The sequence below is a fragment of the Mauremys mutica genome, chromosome 2, assembly GCF_020497125.1.
Source record: "Mauremys mutica isolate MM-2020 ecotype Southern chromosome 2, ASM2049712v1, whole genome shotgun sequence".
NCBI classification, from domain to species: domain Eukaryota; kingdom Metazoa; phylum Chordata; order Testudines; family Geoemydidae; genus Mauremys; species Mauremys mutica.
Genome location: NC_059073.1, coordinates 148,240,516 through 148,257,108, shown reverse-complemented (window position 1 = coordinate 148,257,108; position 16,593 = coordinate 148,240,516). Strand labels below are relative to the sequence as shown.

General features: G+C 59.4%; 1 protein-coding gene across 1 annotated transcript; it reads right to left on the bottom strand.

Annotated features, from left to right (window-relative positions):
• Positions 1-10,235: 10,235 nt before the first annotated feature.
• Positions 10,236-14,068, bottom strand: LOC123364570 (phosphoglycerate mutase 2). The gene is made up of 3 exons (XM_045006798.1): positions 13,596-14,068; positions 11,758-11,938; positions 10,236-10,432 (listed from the first exon to the last, which is right to left on the bottom strand). Exons 1-3 carry the CDS (start codon positions 14,007-14,009, stop codon positions 10,263-10,265), a joined length of 765 nt encoding a protein of 254 aa, XP_044862733.1. The 5' UTR covers positions 14,010-14,068; the 3' UTR covers positions 10,236-10,262.
• Between the last annotated feature and the right edge of the window lie 2,525 nt (positions 14,069-16,593).

Here is a 16,593-nt window from a genome sequence, read left to right as displayed (position 1 = left end):
GCCGCCGGCGGGATCGGGGCAGCCGAGATCCGCTGAGCCGCTGCCCCCGCCCCCCAGATAGCTCCGCGCAGCCAGCCCCTGTCCGCGCCCCCCGCTCCCAACAAAGCGGGCGGAGCCCAGAGAGCCGCCTGCCAAGGCCCCCGGGGGGGCGGGGGGGTCATGGCAAAGCGCAGCCGGTCGCGGGGGACAATGCAGCCGGGTGTGAGGGGGGCTGGGGGAAGAACGCAGCCGGGGGGCGACAGTGCAGATGGGGGAGGGGAGAGTGAAGCCGCCGGGCAGGGGGATGGGGGCAGGCGGGGGGGGACAGTGCAGCCGGATGTGGGGGGTTAGGGGCAGAACGCAGTCTGGGCGGAGCAGGGGCGACAATGCAGATGGGGGGGAGGGGAGACAGTGCAGCCGGTACGGGGAGGGCGGGGGGAGGTGAATGCAGCCCAGAGGGAGCGGGGACTGTGCACTGGAGAAAGGGGAACCGGCTGTCCCCTGAGCCCAGCAATTCAACCCGGTGTGAGAAACCAGCAAATACCCCCCTGATCTTTCTGGTGGTGAGTCAGTGGCCCAGATCACATCCACATCCCTTAGTGCAGCAGGAGCAGGCACCACGGTAACATCAGCCTGGCCGGAGGGGGGGGGGCATGCCTGGGTAACTGGATTGGCAGGAAAGTGGGAGGCTCCCCTGATGCCTCCAGTTCTGGGGCTCTTCCCTGTGCTGCAGGGGCACTGCCAGTTCTCCCGCTACCTCGCCATCCAGGGGTGTGGAATCCCCAAGCCGTGCCTACCTGCATGGAAGATGAGCCGCCCTGTGACATCTCACCTGGGACAGGGCAGTAGGAGACGTTGTAGGCAGCACTCCAACCCTGCCAGCGTGGGGCCGGATACTCAGTGCTCTGGTGACGGCTGGTCGTAGGGGCGCTAACCCCCTGCTGGCTCAAAGGGGCAGGTGTGCGCGGGCATGGCCAATGGCAGCGTGGCTCTTGGTTCCCCTGTCTGCTAGCCACCGGTGGGGTCAGGTTCAGGGCAGGGGACACTGTGAGACCATGAGGTAGGTGCCAGCTCCCCAGTGGAGGCTGCTCTCTCCATCCTTATGCAGGAGCCGGGCACCTTCAGCATCTCTCCTGGTCCCATGCACTGAGCACAGCCGGGGCATCATCCAGGCCAAATGGCAGCCTCTGGAGAGTGGTGGCGGCAGCACAAAGGCTGTGTGTAAGTTATTCTCACTTGCGGCTGCTGGTCCCAGACAAACCCTTTGGTTGCCTCTGGCTCCCAAGCCGGGTCCCCAGCGCCACTGCTCCTGTGTCAGGCAGGCCACGGCTCCATCCACAGAGCATTGAGGCTCGCAGGCCAAGAGGAGTTGATTTCCAGTGTCGCAGAGTCAACTCCAGCCCAGCAGGAGCTCCTAGGTCTGCCAGGGTGCAGGAGTGAGCCACCAGCACTAGGAGTGAGCCATGGTGCGATCTACAAAGAGGGACTGAGATGTGGACCTGAGCCGGGAGAGAGAGAGATTGTGTCTGGCTCAGTCGGGCCTGAAGAGGGTGGATTCTTGTCTCCAGATTGCACGGGTGGAGAATCCCTGCACTAAGGATTTGCCCAAGGAAGGGGGGATTCACCCCACCACAGGTCTCCAGCCTCCTCAGACTACTGGGATCTAGTCCCCATGGCAGCACAGGGAACCCCCACCAGGGAGACAGGGGCTTGGTCATTACAACCGACAATTACCCTGTGTGGATGGTGGCAAGAAGCCATGGACACACCTTGCTGGTCACACAGGGTGGCTGGAAAAGGGGCCATGTGGGGAGCTTCTGGTCCTGCGCGGGGCTGGAAATGCGTCCATAGGAAACTCCCTTGTTACAGGTGATTGCTGAGCTGCATGGATTTGTGAGCGGCTTGGAGAGCTGGCAAAAGGCCTGGGAGGCAGGCAGGCTTGCACCATGCCCCTGGCCTCCCCGCTGGGCTCTGGATCTAATAGCCTGAGGTGCTGGATCCCTGGTGAGCTGGCTCTGTACCGAGTTTCACACCTCCAGCCCTGAGCAAAGTGGAGCTCAGGCCCCGTCTGCCAGGCTGTTAGCAGCTGAGACTGTGGGACTGTGTCTCCTGCGGGGGAACGGAGACAGGAGCTGGGTGGGCAGGCGGGTGGGTACCGGGCGGCGTGCTGCCCAGAGCAGCTGAAGAGAAGGGCTGGACCAGGCATTTGCGAAGAGTGTAAGCAGCGGTGTGTGCGTGCGAGGGGTAGTGAGGCTGTCATGCATGATTGTATGTGTATGTACCAGCTGTCTGAGGGGGCGGGTGTGTATCGACAGCTCTTGCTGCAGGGCCAGGCGCTCACTGTCATGCAGAGGTGGTGCCAGCCCATTGGGGGCTCTAAGCAGGAATATTTTGTCCCCCCCAATAATATTTAAAAGTGAACAGGGCCCCTCCCCCTTGAGCTACCCTGGACCCTAAGCGATTGCTCATTCTGCTTACGCTCAGGGGCCCACACTGAGGTTCTGGGCTGCCCAGAGTGAGCTTGCTGCTGCATCTCTCTGATTTTGGCCAGACCCACATCTTCCCCTACCCCCACCGAGCCCTTTTCATTCCTCATTATGGTGGGAGGAGGCTGCTTACCCCCAGCGCACCCTGCTGTCTGTTGCTATGGGAGTGTTTGCTATGGGAGTGCATGCAGGATGGAGGTGCCTCCCCCGCACGACCAGGAGTAATGGGGTAGGGTGTGGGGGCAGCACTCTGGGACTGCCTGGCATGTGCAGAGCAGAGCTCCTCCAGCCCAGCATTGCACTGCTCTCCCGGAGAGCTGAGATCATTAGCTCCCTGTGACAGATGCTAACAGGACATGGCCCAGGTCATAGTGAGTCAGTGCCAGAGCCAGGAGTGGAAACCGGGGGTCCTGGCTCCTAGGCCCATACACCATCTACTAACCCCACATCAGCCCTGCCCCTACTGCCCAGAGCCCACCCCCACAGCATCACCAGGGGCCCCATTTTCACAGCTGGGTGACCCACCTTTGGGATGGAAAGAGGAGATGGTGTTGGAGGGTAGGGGAGCCCAGGGTTCATGTTTCTGCTTGTTTCGCAGCCCTGTCAGATCTGCTTGCTTGATCCTGTAGATGGACACTGGAACAGGGCTGGCTACCTCCCAAGCACCCCCTCGTGGTCTGCCTTGGTGCTGCAGTGGCTCTGCCTCAGTTTCCCCTCTTCACAGGGCACCTGAACTACTCCCCACCACAGTTCAAAATAAGGTTCCCTTTCCAGGGGCTGATTTCAGTTCTGCCAATGAAGTGATAGAAACAAAGTGTCAGGCTGGCTTTCTGCTCTCTCTCGCTCTTTCCAGCCACACCCCCCAGGATTTCTTGTCGCTCCGCACACTCCGGCTCAGAGATGCCAGCAAGCCAAAAAAACCCTGTTGCTGTTCTGGTGCTACTCAGCCATCTTCGCCAGGCCTTTGCTGAAATGTCCCTTTCCCTTTACTCTGGCCTCTCCTGTAGGGGAAAAACTACAAGTTCCATTTTGTTTAGGCCCATCGCCATTTTGTTTGTAAGGAGTTGTTGTTTGTCCACCATGTTGGTGACCTTCTTGAGGGAACTGGCGCCTTTTTCTCTCTATGGTGGGAAAGAGCAAGGGTCACATGGCCTACTCGGAAGTTTTTTTGTTTTTGTTTTTTTTTGCTTTGGGATCTTGGGGTGGCAAAAAACCCTGGGCCTAGGGGCGGCAAAAATCATGAATCCGCCACTGCCTCTGAACTTGGTGTAGTATGCTGTATACATCTGTACCTTACCTGTAGTAAGTTCCCCTTTGTCCTTATGGGTTTGGGACCTTGACTTTAAGCCAGTTTGTTATGCCAACCTGTACCTGTATGCCCTTTGTATATTGTTTTGCTGTGGGTCCTATACGTTACTGTGTCCTGTTTGAGTCACTGTTTAATAAACCAGTTTGCTTTATAGTTAATCCTGTCCTTAGTTTTCTCTCCGTTGATAGATGCGGTTTGGGGGAACGAGTCTGCTGGATGGGGACTCTGAGGTGTGGACCTTAGAGCACATCCAGTTAACCATAGGCAAGATCTGAGTTCCTGGTTAACACTCCCTTATTTATCCCCAAGCCAGGCCTAATTTAGTCACATAAGTCATTATCCTTTTTCCCACCTGGGCAGTGAGTTAACAATGTCGCAGGTGGGGCAGAGAGACCCATTTCCTGTTGAAGGGCCAACCACCCTGGGACAGACTCCTTGGTGATCTCACATACATTGCTTGGGAGCTCTCTGGTCCCTCACATGAAGAGTCCAGAGTGCCAAATCTTAACAGAGAGCGCTTTCCTTCCACCTGTTTCTCAGGCCTTTGAGTTAAATGGGCATCAAAGCCCAAACAATAAACAAGGTATTTTAAACAGTCCAGATAAAGCCCCCATTCCCAGGATATGCGATGCCTGGTTCTCCACTCGCTGGCATCTGCCAGGAGAAACAGGGTAGACAAGACCTGAATTTCTAGTGTAAACGCAAGCAGGCAACACCCCCTTCCCACTTCTCTCCCAAAACATCCACAGGAGCCACCTGCTGGGGTTTAGTTGCCCACACTGGGCTCTGCCCTGGTGTACATCACTGCTGTGAGTCCGCTCTGCGGGGTGCAGATCTTGGCAATACACCCAGCACCCGCTCACCCCACGTGCCCATGACACATGGTTCTCAGCTGGCTGAGTCAGCCTAGAAACGAGAGGCCTGCACCTCCATTTAATCCTCCTGACCACCCACCCGGCTTGGCTTCTTCTCTTTGCTGCTGTGGGGCTGCAGTCAGTGAGCCCAGATGCAGCAGGCCATGATGCTGGTCTGGGATCTCTATGTTATGCCAACCCACACACACTGCAGCACCCCGTGGCGGCAGGTCGGGGGCCAAGGAGTGCTCGGGTGGGGGAGAGGTGAGATCCAAACCCTCAAGGGCTCTGCTGAGAGGGTTTTGTGGGCCCTGGATGTGTCTGATCATGGCAAGTTTTGGTCTCATAGAGGGAGGGGAGGCTGGGGGGGATAAGATAGTGCCCCGGGGCTGTCAGCGGAGCCAGCCCCAGGACTGGGGGCCAGTGTGATGCCAGAGGCTGGGGGATCCTTGCAGGGAATTCATCTGCTGCTTCTTTGCCAAGGGAGGAGTCCCCGCCCCACACAGAACTGCCCTGAGCTAACAATCCTGGAAGCTCTATTTCCCACAGTGCCATGGGTGGGGCGGGGGGGAGAAGAGGCGAGAGACCTTAAACAGCCTCCCCTACAAGCCTCCATCCCCAGATATATCTCTCTGTTTTTATACACTGTGCCCATCACCATGGTATCTCAGGCCTCCACCCAGAGTTTGGTCTGGAGGAGCTCAGCCCCCGGGAGAGGTGTAGCTGCAGCTACAGGCTAGTGTATGAGTCCTCCCCACTATCTCGGCACTGGGGGCTCACTGGACCAGAAGATGCCAGCAGTGCTTAGCCCTTTCCCCAGTGGGGTGTGACGCATGCAGCTGTCAGCAACGCTCATTGTTCCTGCATTTAGGGCTGGGATTAAGTGGAGACAAAAGCAGGAACCGCAAGCTCCTGCCTGGTTGCGGGGCTGAGGCCGGGGGCGGGCAAGGCTGACTCATCCCTGTGCTCCCTGATGTGAAATGGAGCTGATTAGCATGCCAGCCCTGAGCCAGAGCAGGCAAGGCGACCAGCACATGGAAACCAGTTCAGGGAGTCGCCCATGAACCCCGGGACTGAGCAGAGGACCCCTCAGGAATGACTGCTCTGCAGAGCCGGTTCACTGGGGACTCCGGGAGGCCTGAGTATCAGGGAGTGAGTGGGGCTCTTCCCATGCCATTGAGTGAGAAGCAGTGGGTCTTAGAGAGGCAGGCAGCAGAGGGGACGCAGGGCAGTAGCACAGGTGGGGCGAGAAACAAGGGGCCATGGCATTGGTGTAATGCTGACAGACCATGGTCGTTGGCGGGTGGGCTCAAACCGGGGACCTCTGGAGCTTAGTGCATGAGCCTCTACTGCATGAGCTAAAAGCCAGCTGGCTATTAGGTAAGGGTGTGAAGCAGACTCATTTAACTCTCTCTAAGTGGTCTCAGTGCCACTGGATGGGACAGAACACCACACCCAGAAAGTGTGGGTTACAGGGGCACAGGGTTTAAGGAGGCGTTTGGAGGAGGGAGGCACCTGGGGCACAAGCAGGTCTGGGCATGGGAGGAGGGGACGGAGCAGGAGGATGGAAGCGGAGTGACATCCAGCCATGCCTGGGGCCACATGGTCCCTGGGATCAGAGTCAGTGTGGCCATGTGTGATAAATGAAAGGGGTGGGGGTAGCTCCCTTTTATGGACACCCAGCCAGCCAGTTAGCTGTAAAATCCCTCTTGGTAGCTGTTCTCTGCTTGCTTTACCTGTACAGGATTAAAAGTCCCCCAGGTAAAGAAAAAGAAGTGGGCACCTGACCAAAAGAGCCAATGGGAAGGCTAGAACTTTTTAAAATGGGGAAAGAAACTTTCCCTTTGTTTGTTGTTCTCTCTGGGCTGCAGGGACACGGAGCAGCAATGCTATAAGCAGGAATGCTGTGGAAGGTTTGAACCAGGTATGAAAAGTTTTCTTTCATACCTAAAAGGAATCATTGGGACAGGGAAAGTTTAGCTAGATGCGATCATGTTTATTTCTTTATTTTGGCTTGTGGATCACTGTGCTAACCCCAGATGCTTTTCTTTGCTTGTAACCTTTAAGCTGAACCCCCAAGAAAGCTAGTTTGGGAGCTTAATTTTTGGAATTGCTTCTTTAAAATCTAGCAAATGCCTGAGTCCCAGATGTATTTTCTTCCTTTTTGTTTTTAATAAAATTTACCTTTTTTAAGAACAGGATTGGATTTTTGGTGTCCTAAGTTTGTGCATATGTTGTTTAATTAGCTGGTGGCCACAGCTAATTTCCTTTGTTTTCTTCTCAGCTCTTCCCCAGAGTGGGGGTGAAAAGGCTTGAGGGTACCCCACAGGGAGGAATTACCAAGTGTTCCTTCCTGGGTTCAAGGGTTTTTTTGCATTTGGGTGGTGGCAGTGTTTACCAAGCCAAAGTCAGAGAAGAGCTGTAACCTTGGGAGTTCAATACAAGCCTGGTGTGGCCAGTATTAATTTTTTAAATCACTGCGGGCCCCCACCTTCTGCACTCAAAGTGACAGAGTAGGGAATTAACTTTGACACCATGGCATCCCGGAGAGGTGGGGCCAGACAACAGCTGCCAAGGGCTGCTCCTACTTGTGCTGAAGAGCCAGAGGGTGCACGCTGGGGGTAAGAGCCTGGTTTGCCCTCTGGGTTAGCTCTCCCACAATGCACTGTGGCCAGGGACTCCCATGATTCGTTGCCTGCCATCTCCAAGGGGGAAGACCCTGGTGGCACCAAGAGGGACGTAGTCTGCCCAGTGGGTGGAGAACGGGCGCCCGAAGGACGAGGGCCACACGCACTGCAGTCGACTTGCCAAAGCGAAATATTTCCATTTTCAATTTTTCATCCAAAATTGTCTGCATTTCTTCCCCCCACCCCCCCCAGCACAGGTCTGCGGGCAGGGTTCAGGCTAACCCAGGGAGACAGTGGGAAAACCCAGCAAGGGCTCTCCAGAGTTTGACGGGTCCAGATAAGATTTTTAGCTCCGCTACTGGACGTCCTGTTCCTGGAATCACAACTAACTCGGGGCACGTCCGTGCTATGGAACAAGGGGTTTGGCCAGGGAGTAACCAACATCACAGTGTGGAGGCACTAGCAAGTCAAGGTAAATGTGAGGGGGTGCTGGGATTCAGACACTGGACCCCAGACCGTGGTCTGCTGCAAAATAGCATCTCCTGAAGCGTGGCCACCTGCCCAGTGCATGCACACACACAGACACACACCCGATGGGCTGGAACAGCAGCCTCTGACCTGCTCCACATCAACTGTACAGGGGCTGCCCACGCTGAGGGCTAGGCCAGCTGCCCCATCCACACAGAGAAGGAGCATGCAGGCGCCTAGCCCGGCTCCTCTGTGGGGATGCAAGTGGGGAGGGTGGGAAGCAGGGGCCAAACAGCAGCAGCTGGGGGAGAAGAGGAAAGGGGAAAGGGAGAGAGAAGCTAGTGAAGGAGAAGAAATGCCCCAGGAAAGAAAGAGGAGGAATGAAGGAAACAGCCAGAACCAGCCAGACACGGAGTGGGGTGGGGGTGGGGGCAGTCTGTGTTTATTTCTCTTGGTGCCACAGTGTGGTGGATGCCTTGTGAGGGGCACTTAGAGTAGGCTGCTATGAGGTCTAGCATAAGCCTCTGCCCCATTGTCAGAGGATACAAGCAGGAGACACACAAACCCACAGCTGGTGGCAGCAAGCCCAGAGCTGGGGCATTTGCCTGCCAGCTGGGAGGAGATCAGGATGCATGGCCGGCTAGACAGGTGGACAAGCCACGCTTCCTCTCTGCTGCTCCCCACAGCCAGGCCTGGTGGCAGTGGCGATAGAGCCCAGCTCTACAAGCCCAGGTCCTTGTACCTGAGCTTAAGGAGAAGCCCCAGGAGTTGTTAGCAGTACAGGGTCTGTGACACACAGCTCGGTGGTTCCACATCTACCCTCTAGAGGGCAGTGGTGTCTCCAGGAGCAGCTCTATGTTTTTTGCCGCCCCAAGTACGGCAGTCAGGCGGCCTTCGGTGGCACGCCTGTGGGCGATCAGCTGGTCATGTGGATTCGGCGGCGTTTCTGCGGGTGATCTGCCGGTTCCCGTGCCTTCAGCATACCTACTGCCGAATTGCTGCCGAAACCGCGGGACTGGCGGACCTCCCACAGGCATGCCGCCGAAGGCTGCCTGACTGCCACCCTCACGGCAACCGGCATGCCCCCCCCCGTGATTTGCCGCCCCAGGCACACGCTTGCTGCGCTGGTGCCTGGAGCTGCCCCTGGCTGCAGCCCCACAAGCCTTTCTATGGCTGGCTCTGCCCTCTGCGTCCTATACACCAAGCTGTGTCGTGCCCACGTGGCACCGTGTGCCCCACCATCTTCTCTGCCCAGGCACCTCTCCCAGGGCCCCTCCTTGCGCAAATACTGGCTGCACCCCGAGGAATGTTTGTGAAGTGTGCGGCAGTCCCCTATAATCTGGTCCATGGAAAAGAGCCTATTAATGTGCTGGTTGATGGGGTTGTTCTTTCAGCTCACAGGCAGCAGCCTGTGCTTTGGTGCTGAAGGCCTAGGATTCAAACCCAGCTTGCGGCCTATGCAGAAGGTTTCTAGATCCCTCCGGCATGGTAGCTGCTCCAGGCCTAGGCAGTAGGGTTCAGCCTCCTTCTCCAGGAAAAATGACTCACCTCAAGGACAGGCGGTACCAGGCCCCCTGTTCATACCCACCCAGGAGCTCCCTGCTTGTCTCACTCCCTGCTGGGAGCCCAGAGAGAACCTGCCAGGGAGTGGCACTTAGTCCCCTGCTACAGGTTGGAGCAGCCTTATGCCTTTGTAACCCCTCCCTGGCCACACGGGGCCCCCACACCAATGGGCCTCAAGGCCAGCCCTACTTCTCCCTCCCACCGGGGAGGGAGCAGCATAGCCAGACCCCCAAGCTGCCCTCCCCCAGCACGCTGGCTCCTCCTCCACAGCCACCAAGCTTTGACAGGCCCTGAGTTCCCAGGGGTGCCAAGCACCAAACTTTCCCTCTGCCACTGGGCGAGGGCCCCCAGGCTGTGTCAAGTGAGGTCCACCCCAAGCTGGATCACCCAGGCTGTAGGTGAACCCCCTAAATACTCCTCTCCCCTCCTGGGCTACATACCCCCCCCCCAGGCTGTTCCAGGCCCCAGCCCCCACCACTGGGCTACATACCCCCCCAGGCTGTGCCTGGCCCCAGCCCCCCCGCCACTGGGCTACATTACCCCCCCCAGGCTGTGCCTGGCCCCAGCCCCCCCGCCACTGAGCTACATTACCCCCCTCAGGCTGTGCCTGGCCCCAGCCCCCAACCACTGGGCTACATACCCCCCCCCCAGGCTGTGTCAGGCCGCAGCCCCCCACCACTGGGCTACATTACCCCCCTCAGGCTGTGCCTGGCCCCAGCCCCCAACCACTGGGCTACATACCCCCCCCCCCAGGCTGTGTCAGGCCGCAGCCCCCCACCACTGGGCTACATTACCCCCCACAAGCTGTGCCTGGCCCCAGCCCCCCGCCACTGGACTACATACCCCCCCCGAGCTGTTCCAGGCCCTGAGGCCCCCGTTCCACACGCTGCATCAGGCCCCGAGGGCCCCCATGCCCGCACTGCACTCACTCAGTTGGGTTTCACGGGTTTATTGCCCTAGCTGCTCTCCCTCCCCCTCACTTCTGGACCTTGCCCTGGGCAGCCACAGCCTCCATGGCCTTGCGCACGGTCTCCTCATCACCCAGGAACTGCATGGGCTTGGTGGGCTTCAGGCTCCCGTCCAGCTCGTACACGATGGGGATCCCGGTCGGCAAGTTCAGCTCCATGATGGCGGCGTCAGACATCCCTGTGGGGAGAGCCGGGGGGGGGCGGGGGGGGGGACGGAGGATGGTCAGACCGGCCCACTGCACAGCAACAAAGTTACAGCGCCTCCTGCTGGCAGAGGCAGAAACACAGCCAGTGAGATGGCAGTGCCAGCTGTGGGGGGAGTGCCACTCCAGCCCCAGCCTGTCCCAGGAGGGGGCACTGTGGGGAGCAGGGCAGGGCACTGGCTGTGGGGACAGCTTCCGGCTACTCCAGCCCCGGCCTCTCCCAGCAGGGGGCGCTGTGGGGGTGGGCCAGGGCACTGGTTGCGGAGGTAGTTCCCAGTTACTTCAGCCCCAGCCTCTCCCAGCAGGGGGGCGCTGTGGGGAGTCCCCTGAGGAGCTGCCTCACAGCTCACAGGCTGGGTCCTGCAGCTCCATCCACTTGCATCTGAAAAAGCTCCTTGGACTCCCTCAGTGACCTTTAGGGTGGGGGCTCACAGAGGCCAGGGAAACCGAATCCCAGCCTCAGAACTGGAGGGGGAGGCTGGTCAGCGTGGAAACCAGACCCCTCCCAGAGCCTTGAAATGTGACGCCCGCCTCAAAATAGCAACAACCTTCTGCGGCAGCCGGTCATGGAGCTGCCAGCTCCTACTCCCCCCTGCCCCACGAGGCTCACTTGGGCCTCGGATACGCGGCATACCCATCCCGGGCTGCACCTGCGCCGGAGCTGGGAGTCGCTCACTGCGGGTGCTGCACCAGGGTCCTCACCTGCCCGCTGATCAGACCTCCCAGCCCCAGACCGTCAGCCTCATGATACAGTGGGGGAAACTGAGACACAGAGGGGGTGGAGGAGTTGCCCCCCAGACTCCTGATGCCCATATTAGACCTAGCCCATCTCTAGCTACAGGTCCCAGGGTGGATAAGACCTGCTGCCCCTACAGCCCATCCCAGCTGGCTAAGAGGCTTAGAGCCTTTAACCAAATCAGGGGGAGGGGAGGAGTTTGGGGGCACCTCCCTGCTGGGTCCCTTCTAGTCGCACTGCAGCTCCTTTCCTGGCACTCCCTGCCCCCCTTCCTCGCCAGGCCCCCTGCCAGAGCAGTCTCCTGCCCGCTGGCTGGGAAACCAGCCCCCACAGCTCGCTGGCAGCCCTGCTAATCACCCTGGGGACCCTCTCTCCCCCAGAGCAAGGTGACAGGCAGGGAATTTCCAGCAGGCAGATGGGGACCAGTTTGGCCCCCATGTCCCCAGGAGCAGACGCCAAGGCTAGAGGGAACGAGCCCTGGGGACCTTACAAAGGGCGCATAGCTAGGAGAGCATGGGGCCTGGCACCTGGCCCAACTAAAGGTCACTCGTCAGGGGGCCGTACCCTCCAGGTGCTTGACGATGCCGCGCAGGCTGTTCCCGTGGGCGGCGATCAGCACCCTCTTGCCGGCTTTGATCTGGGGGACGATCTCCTCGTTCCAGAAGGGCAGGGCGCGGGCGATGGTGTCTTTGAGGCTCTCACACGTGGGCAGCTCCCCGGGCTTCAGGCCTGCGTAGCGCCTCTCCTAGGGGGCAGGGGAGACACCCAGGTAGCGCTAGGGACACAAGCCCCACTACCCCCTCCCCCAGGGTCTCCAGCCCAGGGGCAGATGCGGGGGGGGACACAATCGGGCTGGACACCTGGGTAACAACGAACATTTTAACATGGGAGGGGAACAGGCCCCTGCCCCCCAGCCCTCCTGGGGCTCAGCCAGAGGCAGGAGACTGGGGGGCCAGGGGTTTCTAATCAGAACCAAAGCTGGGCTCAGCCCAGAACCCAGCGTGAGCCTGTTGCTTGAAGGGGCTGGATTACCGGGGTCTCCTCGCTAGCCCTGTCCCACAGTGTATGAGCTGCCCTCCCCCACCACGCAAGGCACCCAAACCTCCCACCCAGATTGGCACCCCGGGGCCTGTATCACCCTGTCCCTAGCTTCGCTCCCAGAGGCAGATCCGGCCTGGCGGCTTCTGGCAGGGTGGGATCCTAGTTCCTCCCCCTCCCCACCTCACAGCAGGGATTAGCCAGACAATGGCCCTAGCAGACTATTTACCCTGCAGGGACAGGCGGGCTGGCTGGAGCCATCACCCCTCCTGTGTGTGGGGGGGGAGCGGGGGAGGGAAGGGCTGCGAGGCCATGCACAGGGACTCCACTGTCAGCCCAACCCCATCCAGCTGTGATCGAGAACAATGGATCAGCCTGACCATCTTGCCCAAGGGGTGGGGGTCTCCCCAGCCTGATGCCCCCCAGCACTGAGATGGGGATTCTGGGGGGCTGCCCCAGAGAGCTTTGCCAGCAGCCACAGGGCTGATGCCCATCCTGAAGGCCCTGTGCCCACCGGCTGGGTGGGGGCTTCGTGCCACAGACCCAGTGTCTGTGCCGGGAGAGGTCAGGCAGCAGCTGCACCAGCCCAGCTGCTTGGTGAGAGCCTCAGGCATCTCTCTGAACCCTGATCCGGCCTCTCCCATGTCCTGGGAGGGAGAGGCCTGGGGGCCAGCGCTGGGTGAGCATGTGCCCTCCTGTACCTACGCCTCCATTGCTCCCCAGATCCTTGTTTGCTTAGCAAAAAGCCCTGTGCTACCCCAGCAAACCCTCCCCCCGAGCACTGACTCAGCAACACCCCAGCACCTGCTGGCCCTGCCAGGGGTGTCAGCCTGCCGGGAAGCGGATGCTTCCGTCTGCCTCTCCCGGTGCCACCCCGCCCCAGTGCAGCTGGCTGGGCACCCCCTAGCCCTCCTCTGGGGTCAGGAATGCTGCCAGCTTTTTTGTTGCCCTAGGCGGCAGAAGGTCCCCCCCGAAATGCCGCCCCAATCGGGGCGGCCAAAGATCCAGCCGCCACGGTTGCCGCCCCCCAAATGTTAGCACCCTAGGCTACCGCCTAGGTTGCCTAATGGGTTGTGCTGGCCCTGCCTGGGGTACCAGGCTGGGCACCCTCCCCATCTTCCCCCCAGGATGCTGAGCAAGACATCAGGCTGGCACTCACTGGCCCCTCATCTGGAACTCACCCACCTCACAGAACCCCAGCTGGCACTCCCTCTGTCTCTCCCCTCCCACCCAGCCCCCAGGGGACCCGGCTAGCACCCCCACCCCTCCTTTCCTGGGTGCCCAGCTAGCAACCCCCACAGTCCCCCTCCCCGCCAACCCAGGTGCTTGGTTGCCCCTCCCCGGGGTGCCCGGCTGGCACTCACCTTGCTGATGACCTGGTAGTAGGGGTGCTGCTCGTCCATGGGGGGAGGGGGAATGTCGTAGGAGCGCCGCCAGATCTTCACCTGCTCCTCGCCATGCCGGGCGGCAGTCTCAGCCTTGTTGAGGCCGGTCAGGCCCCCGTAGTGGCGCTCATTGAGGTGCCAGGTGCGCACCACGGGCAGCCACATCTGGTCGATGCCATCCAGGATGGCCCAGAGGGTGCGGATGGCCCTCTTGAGCACCGAGGTGTAGCAGATGTCGAACTCGTAGCCTGCCTCCCGGAGGGCCTGGGCCCCACGCCGCGCCTCCTCTGCCCCCTTCTCGCTCAGGTCAGCGTCGAACCAGCCGCAGAAGCGGTTCTCCTGGTTCCAGGTGCTTTCGCCGTGGCGCACGATCACCAGCCGATGGGTCGACATCTTCAGAGCAGGGAGGGCAGCGTGCCCGGAGAGCCCAGCTCTGGCAGCTGCAACAGCACCTCCCCATGGCCCTGTGTGCCCCTTTTATATCCCGCCAGCCCAATCAGCACCCACTCTGGGGCAGATAGACAGTTGCAGGCAGCCAGTTATGGTGCTGCTGGGAGGGCAGGTCCCCCTTTCCCCCCCCCCACTTCTTCCCAGGCTCCAGTAACAGCCAGGCCAGGGGCTCCCTCACGGTTCCAGGACAGAAATAGCCCGGAGCTGGGCAGCCTTGTGACCTTGGCTGTTGGAGCCGCCTGGAAGAGGGAGCTGGGCCCAGGACCTGGCTACAGAGTAACACTCCAGTCTGGGGGCAGAGAATGGTTCAAGCCAGAGCTGCTTCTCCAGCCTGGGAGGGCCACTGGCCCCTGGGCCTCTTTGGAGAGGTGGCAGTGTGGATGCAAAGGGTGGGGGGAGTGGAGGGATGCCAGCCTGCCTTGTCCATGGTGGTGCCCTCCTGCACCTTGGCACCCAGCTGGAGGAGCCACTCCCCAAGACTGGCTTGCGCAGTGCCGCAAGGGTCACAGCACCGGGGGGAGATCCCTTGAGTAAGGGCGGGGGCAGGTGGAGGAAGGGGCTGGGCCCGCCCCTGACACACACCTGGGGGTTCAGGCTCTCCCAGCGCTTAGCCAGCTTGTCCTGCCAGTAAGAGCACTGCTGGAGTTTGTCTGCCAGGAGGTCTCGGCTGTCACTCCCCAGGGGGCAGGTGGCATGGGCTGGCTTCTTCCCTCCCCAGCCCATCTCTGTATCTGTCTATACCCTGTGCCCACGGCACCCACTCCCCGCCCACTGCACTGTCACTCCTGTGGGCGACTGGAGGGTGAGTGCAGTGTCAGGGGGGAGGGGGCATGGAGGACAGGGAAGTATGGCGCAATGATTAGCACACTAGCCTCACACGTAGGAGACCTGGTTTGAGTCCCTATCCGCTTCAGACTCTGTGTGTCCCTGAGCAAGTCACTTAGCCTCTCCAGGCCTCAATTCCCACCCGCCCAATGGGGACACCAGCCTGGCCTGCCCCACAGGGGAGTGTGAGGACAAATCCGACTGTGAGCTGCTCTAGTTTGTCGGCCCAGATGAGCCCCCAGCCGAGCACAGAGCCAACTCTTGGATCCAAGGCCGAAAGCTACCTTCACATGCCCTGATCTGAATTGCAAGGAATTCAGAGCTTGCTTGTGCACCAGGGCTCTGCCCTGCTATGTCCTGCCACCCCGATGCCATAGCGAAAGGGGCTGGCTTGAACCTAGGCAAGGGCTCGTTTCTCCAACAACCTGCAGGGGCAGAACAGGGGGGCCAAGCAATATGTCCCTCACAGCTGGCTGCTGGCCTGGAATCCAGCCTGTGAGAGGGGTTCTAGCTTCCCTGCAGTGTGAGGCCAGACCTGCCAGCTCCATGGGTGACACCCCGATGAGTCACCGAGGCCCTGGGCCCGCTGGGGGTCCTGGGCTGGCTGAAGGATGCTAAGCGAAATGGAGTTAGCCAGGTGATGCTTGCGGGGGTACTGGGTGGGTGTACGCTGGACGGTATGTGGAGGGCATGGGGTGGCTGGAGGTTCCTGGTGCTGGGGGCTGCATGGTGGGTTTCTGGGGGAGCTCAGCAGGTGGGCGCTGAGCCATTAAGTATGGCTATTCCTGGACAGCCAGGGTTATAAGCGTTACCAGCAGCACTGTCCCCCAGTCATGCAAGCACTGTGTTGCACAAGCCTGAGTCCTGGGAGCACGAGGACTGACCGACAGGATAGCGCCAAAGGGTCCATCTGCTCAGGATCGGGCCTCTGACAGTGGCCAATGCCAGGGGCTCAGCCGAAGATGCAAGAGCCCCCTCTAGTGGTCGATTGTGATAGCTCCAGGCCAGGTTTTTCCGGGCCCCAGGCAGGTTTGTGTCCAGTAGCCGGAAGGTTTATATTCTCATATAACCAAACAAATGATCCTGGTGTAGCTAATGTAGTTGGTTGTTGCCACATGACATGAGCTCACATCTGTCCCCTTATCGGCGACCTGCCTTTTCATACACTACTGTCATTCTCATGAAGACATCATTTCATTTCAACTCATAGAAAATTTTGCTTCTGCTTTGACTAGAACCTCGGCCACTGCCTGGAATTCACTGTCCAGGAACATTTCCACGAACCAAGTAACACACAGGGACTTTAGGCTTCACTGCAGCCTACAGGTAGCCTAGAACCAACTGCTGTAAGTTATAACAGGCAAGGGTCTTTTCACCCCCCAACCTGAAGAATATTGAGGACAAAGCTGGCATTAAAGACCTTTTTCTTCTGGATCTGGCCCAGTGACTCTGAACCTTGGCATATAGCACCAAGTGGGGGAGACGCCCTAAGGTTTCTATATTGCTATTCGAGAAAGACACAAATAACTTTCTAATAAACATCCCAAGTGAGTTGTTATGAGCACTGTACTAGGTGCCCAACAAACATTTTAGTCATGAAAAAGGCTACTTTGGTCTCCCCCACCCACATCTTATTAAATGGATGTAATTAAAGCAGTAACTGACAAAAATTAAAAATCAGTCAATAACAAATGTAAAATGG

Bases quoted from the DNA above. Each gene is read 5' to 3' on its own strand.
- LOC123364570 (XM_045006798.1), bottom strand. From the start codon at position 14,009: ATGTCGACCCATCGGCTGGTGATCGTGCGCCACGGCGAAAGCACCTGG. The intron at 11,939-13,595 runs GTGAGTGCCAGC...CCTGCCCCCTAG, and splicing joins ACTACCAGGTCATCAGCAAG to GAGAGGCGCTACGCAGGCCT. The intron at 10,433-11,757 runs GTACGGCCCCCT...CTCTCCCCACAG, and splicing joins CATCGTCAAGCACCTGGAGG to GGATGTCTGACGCCGCCATC.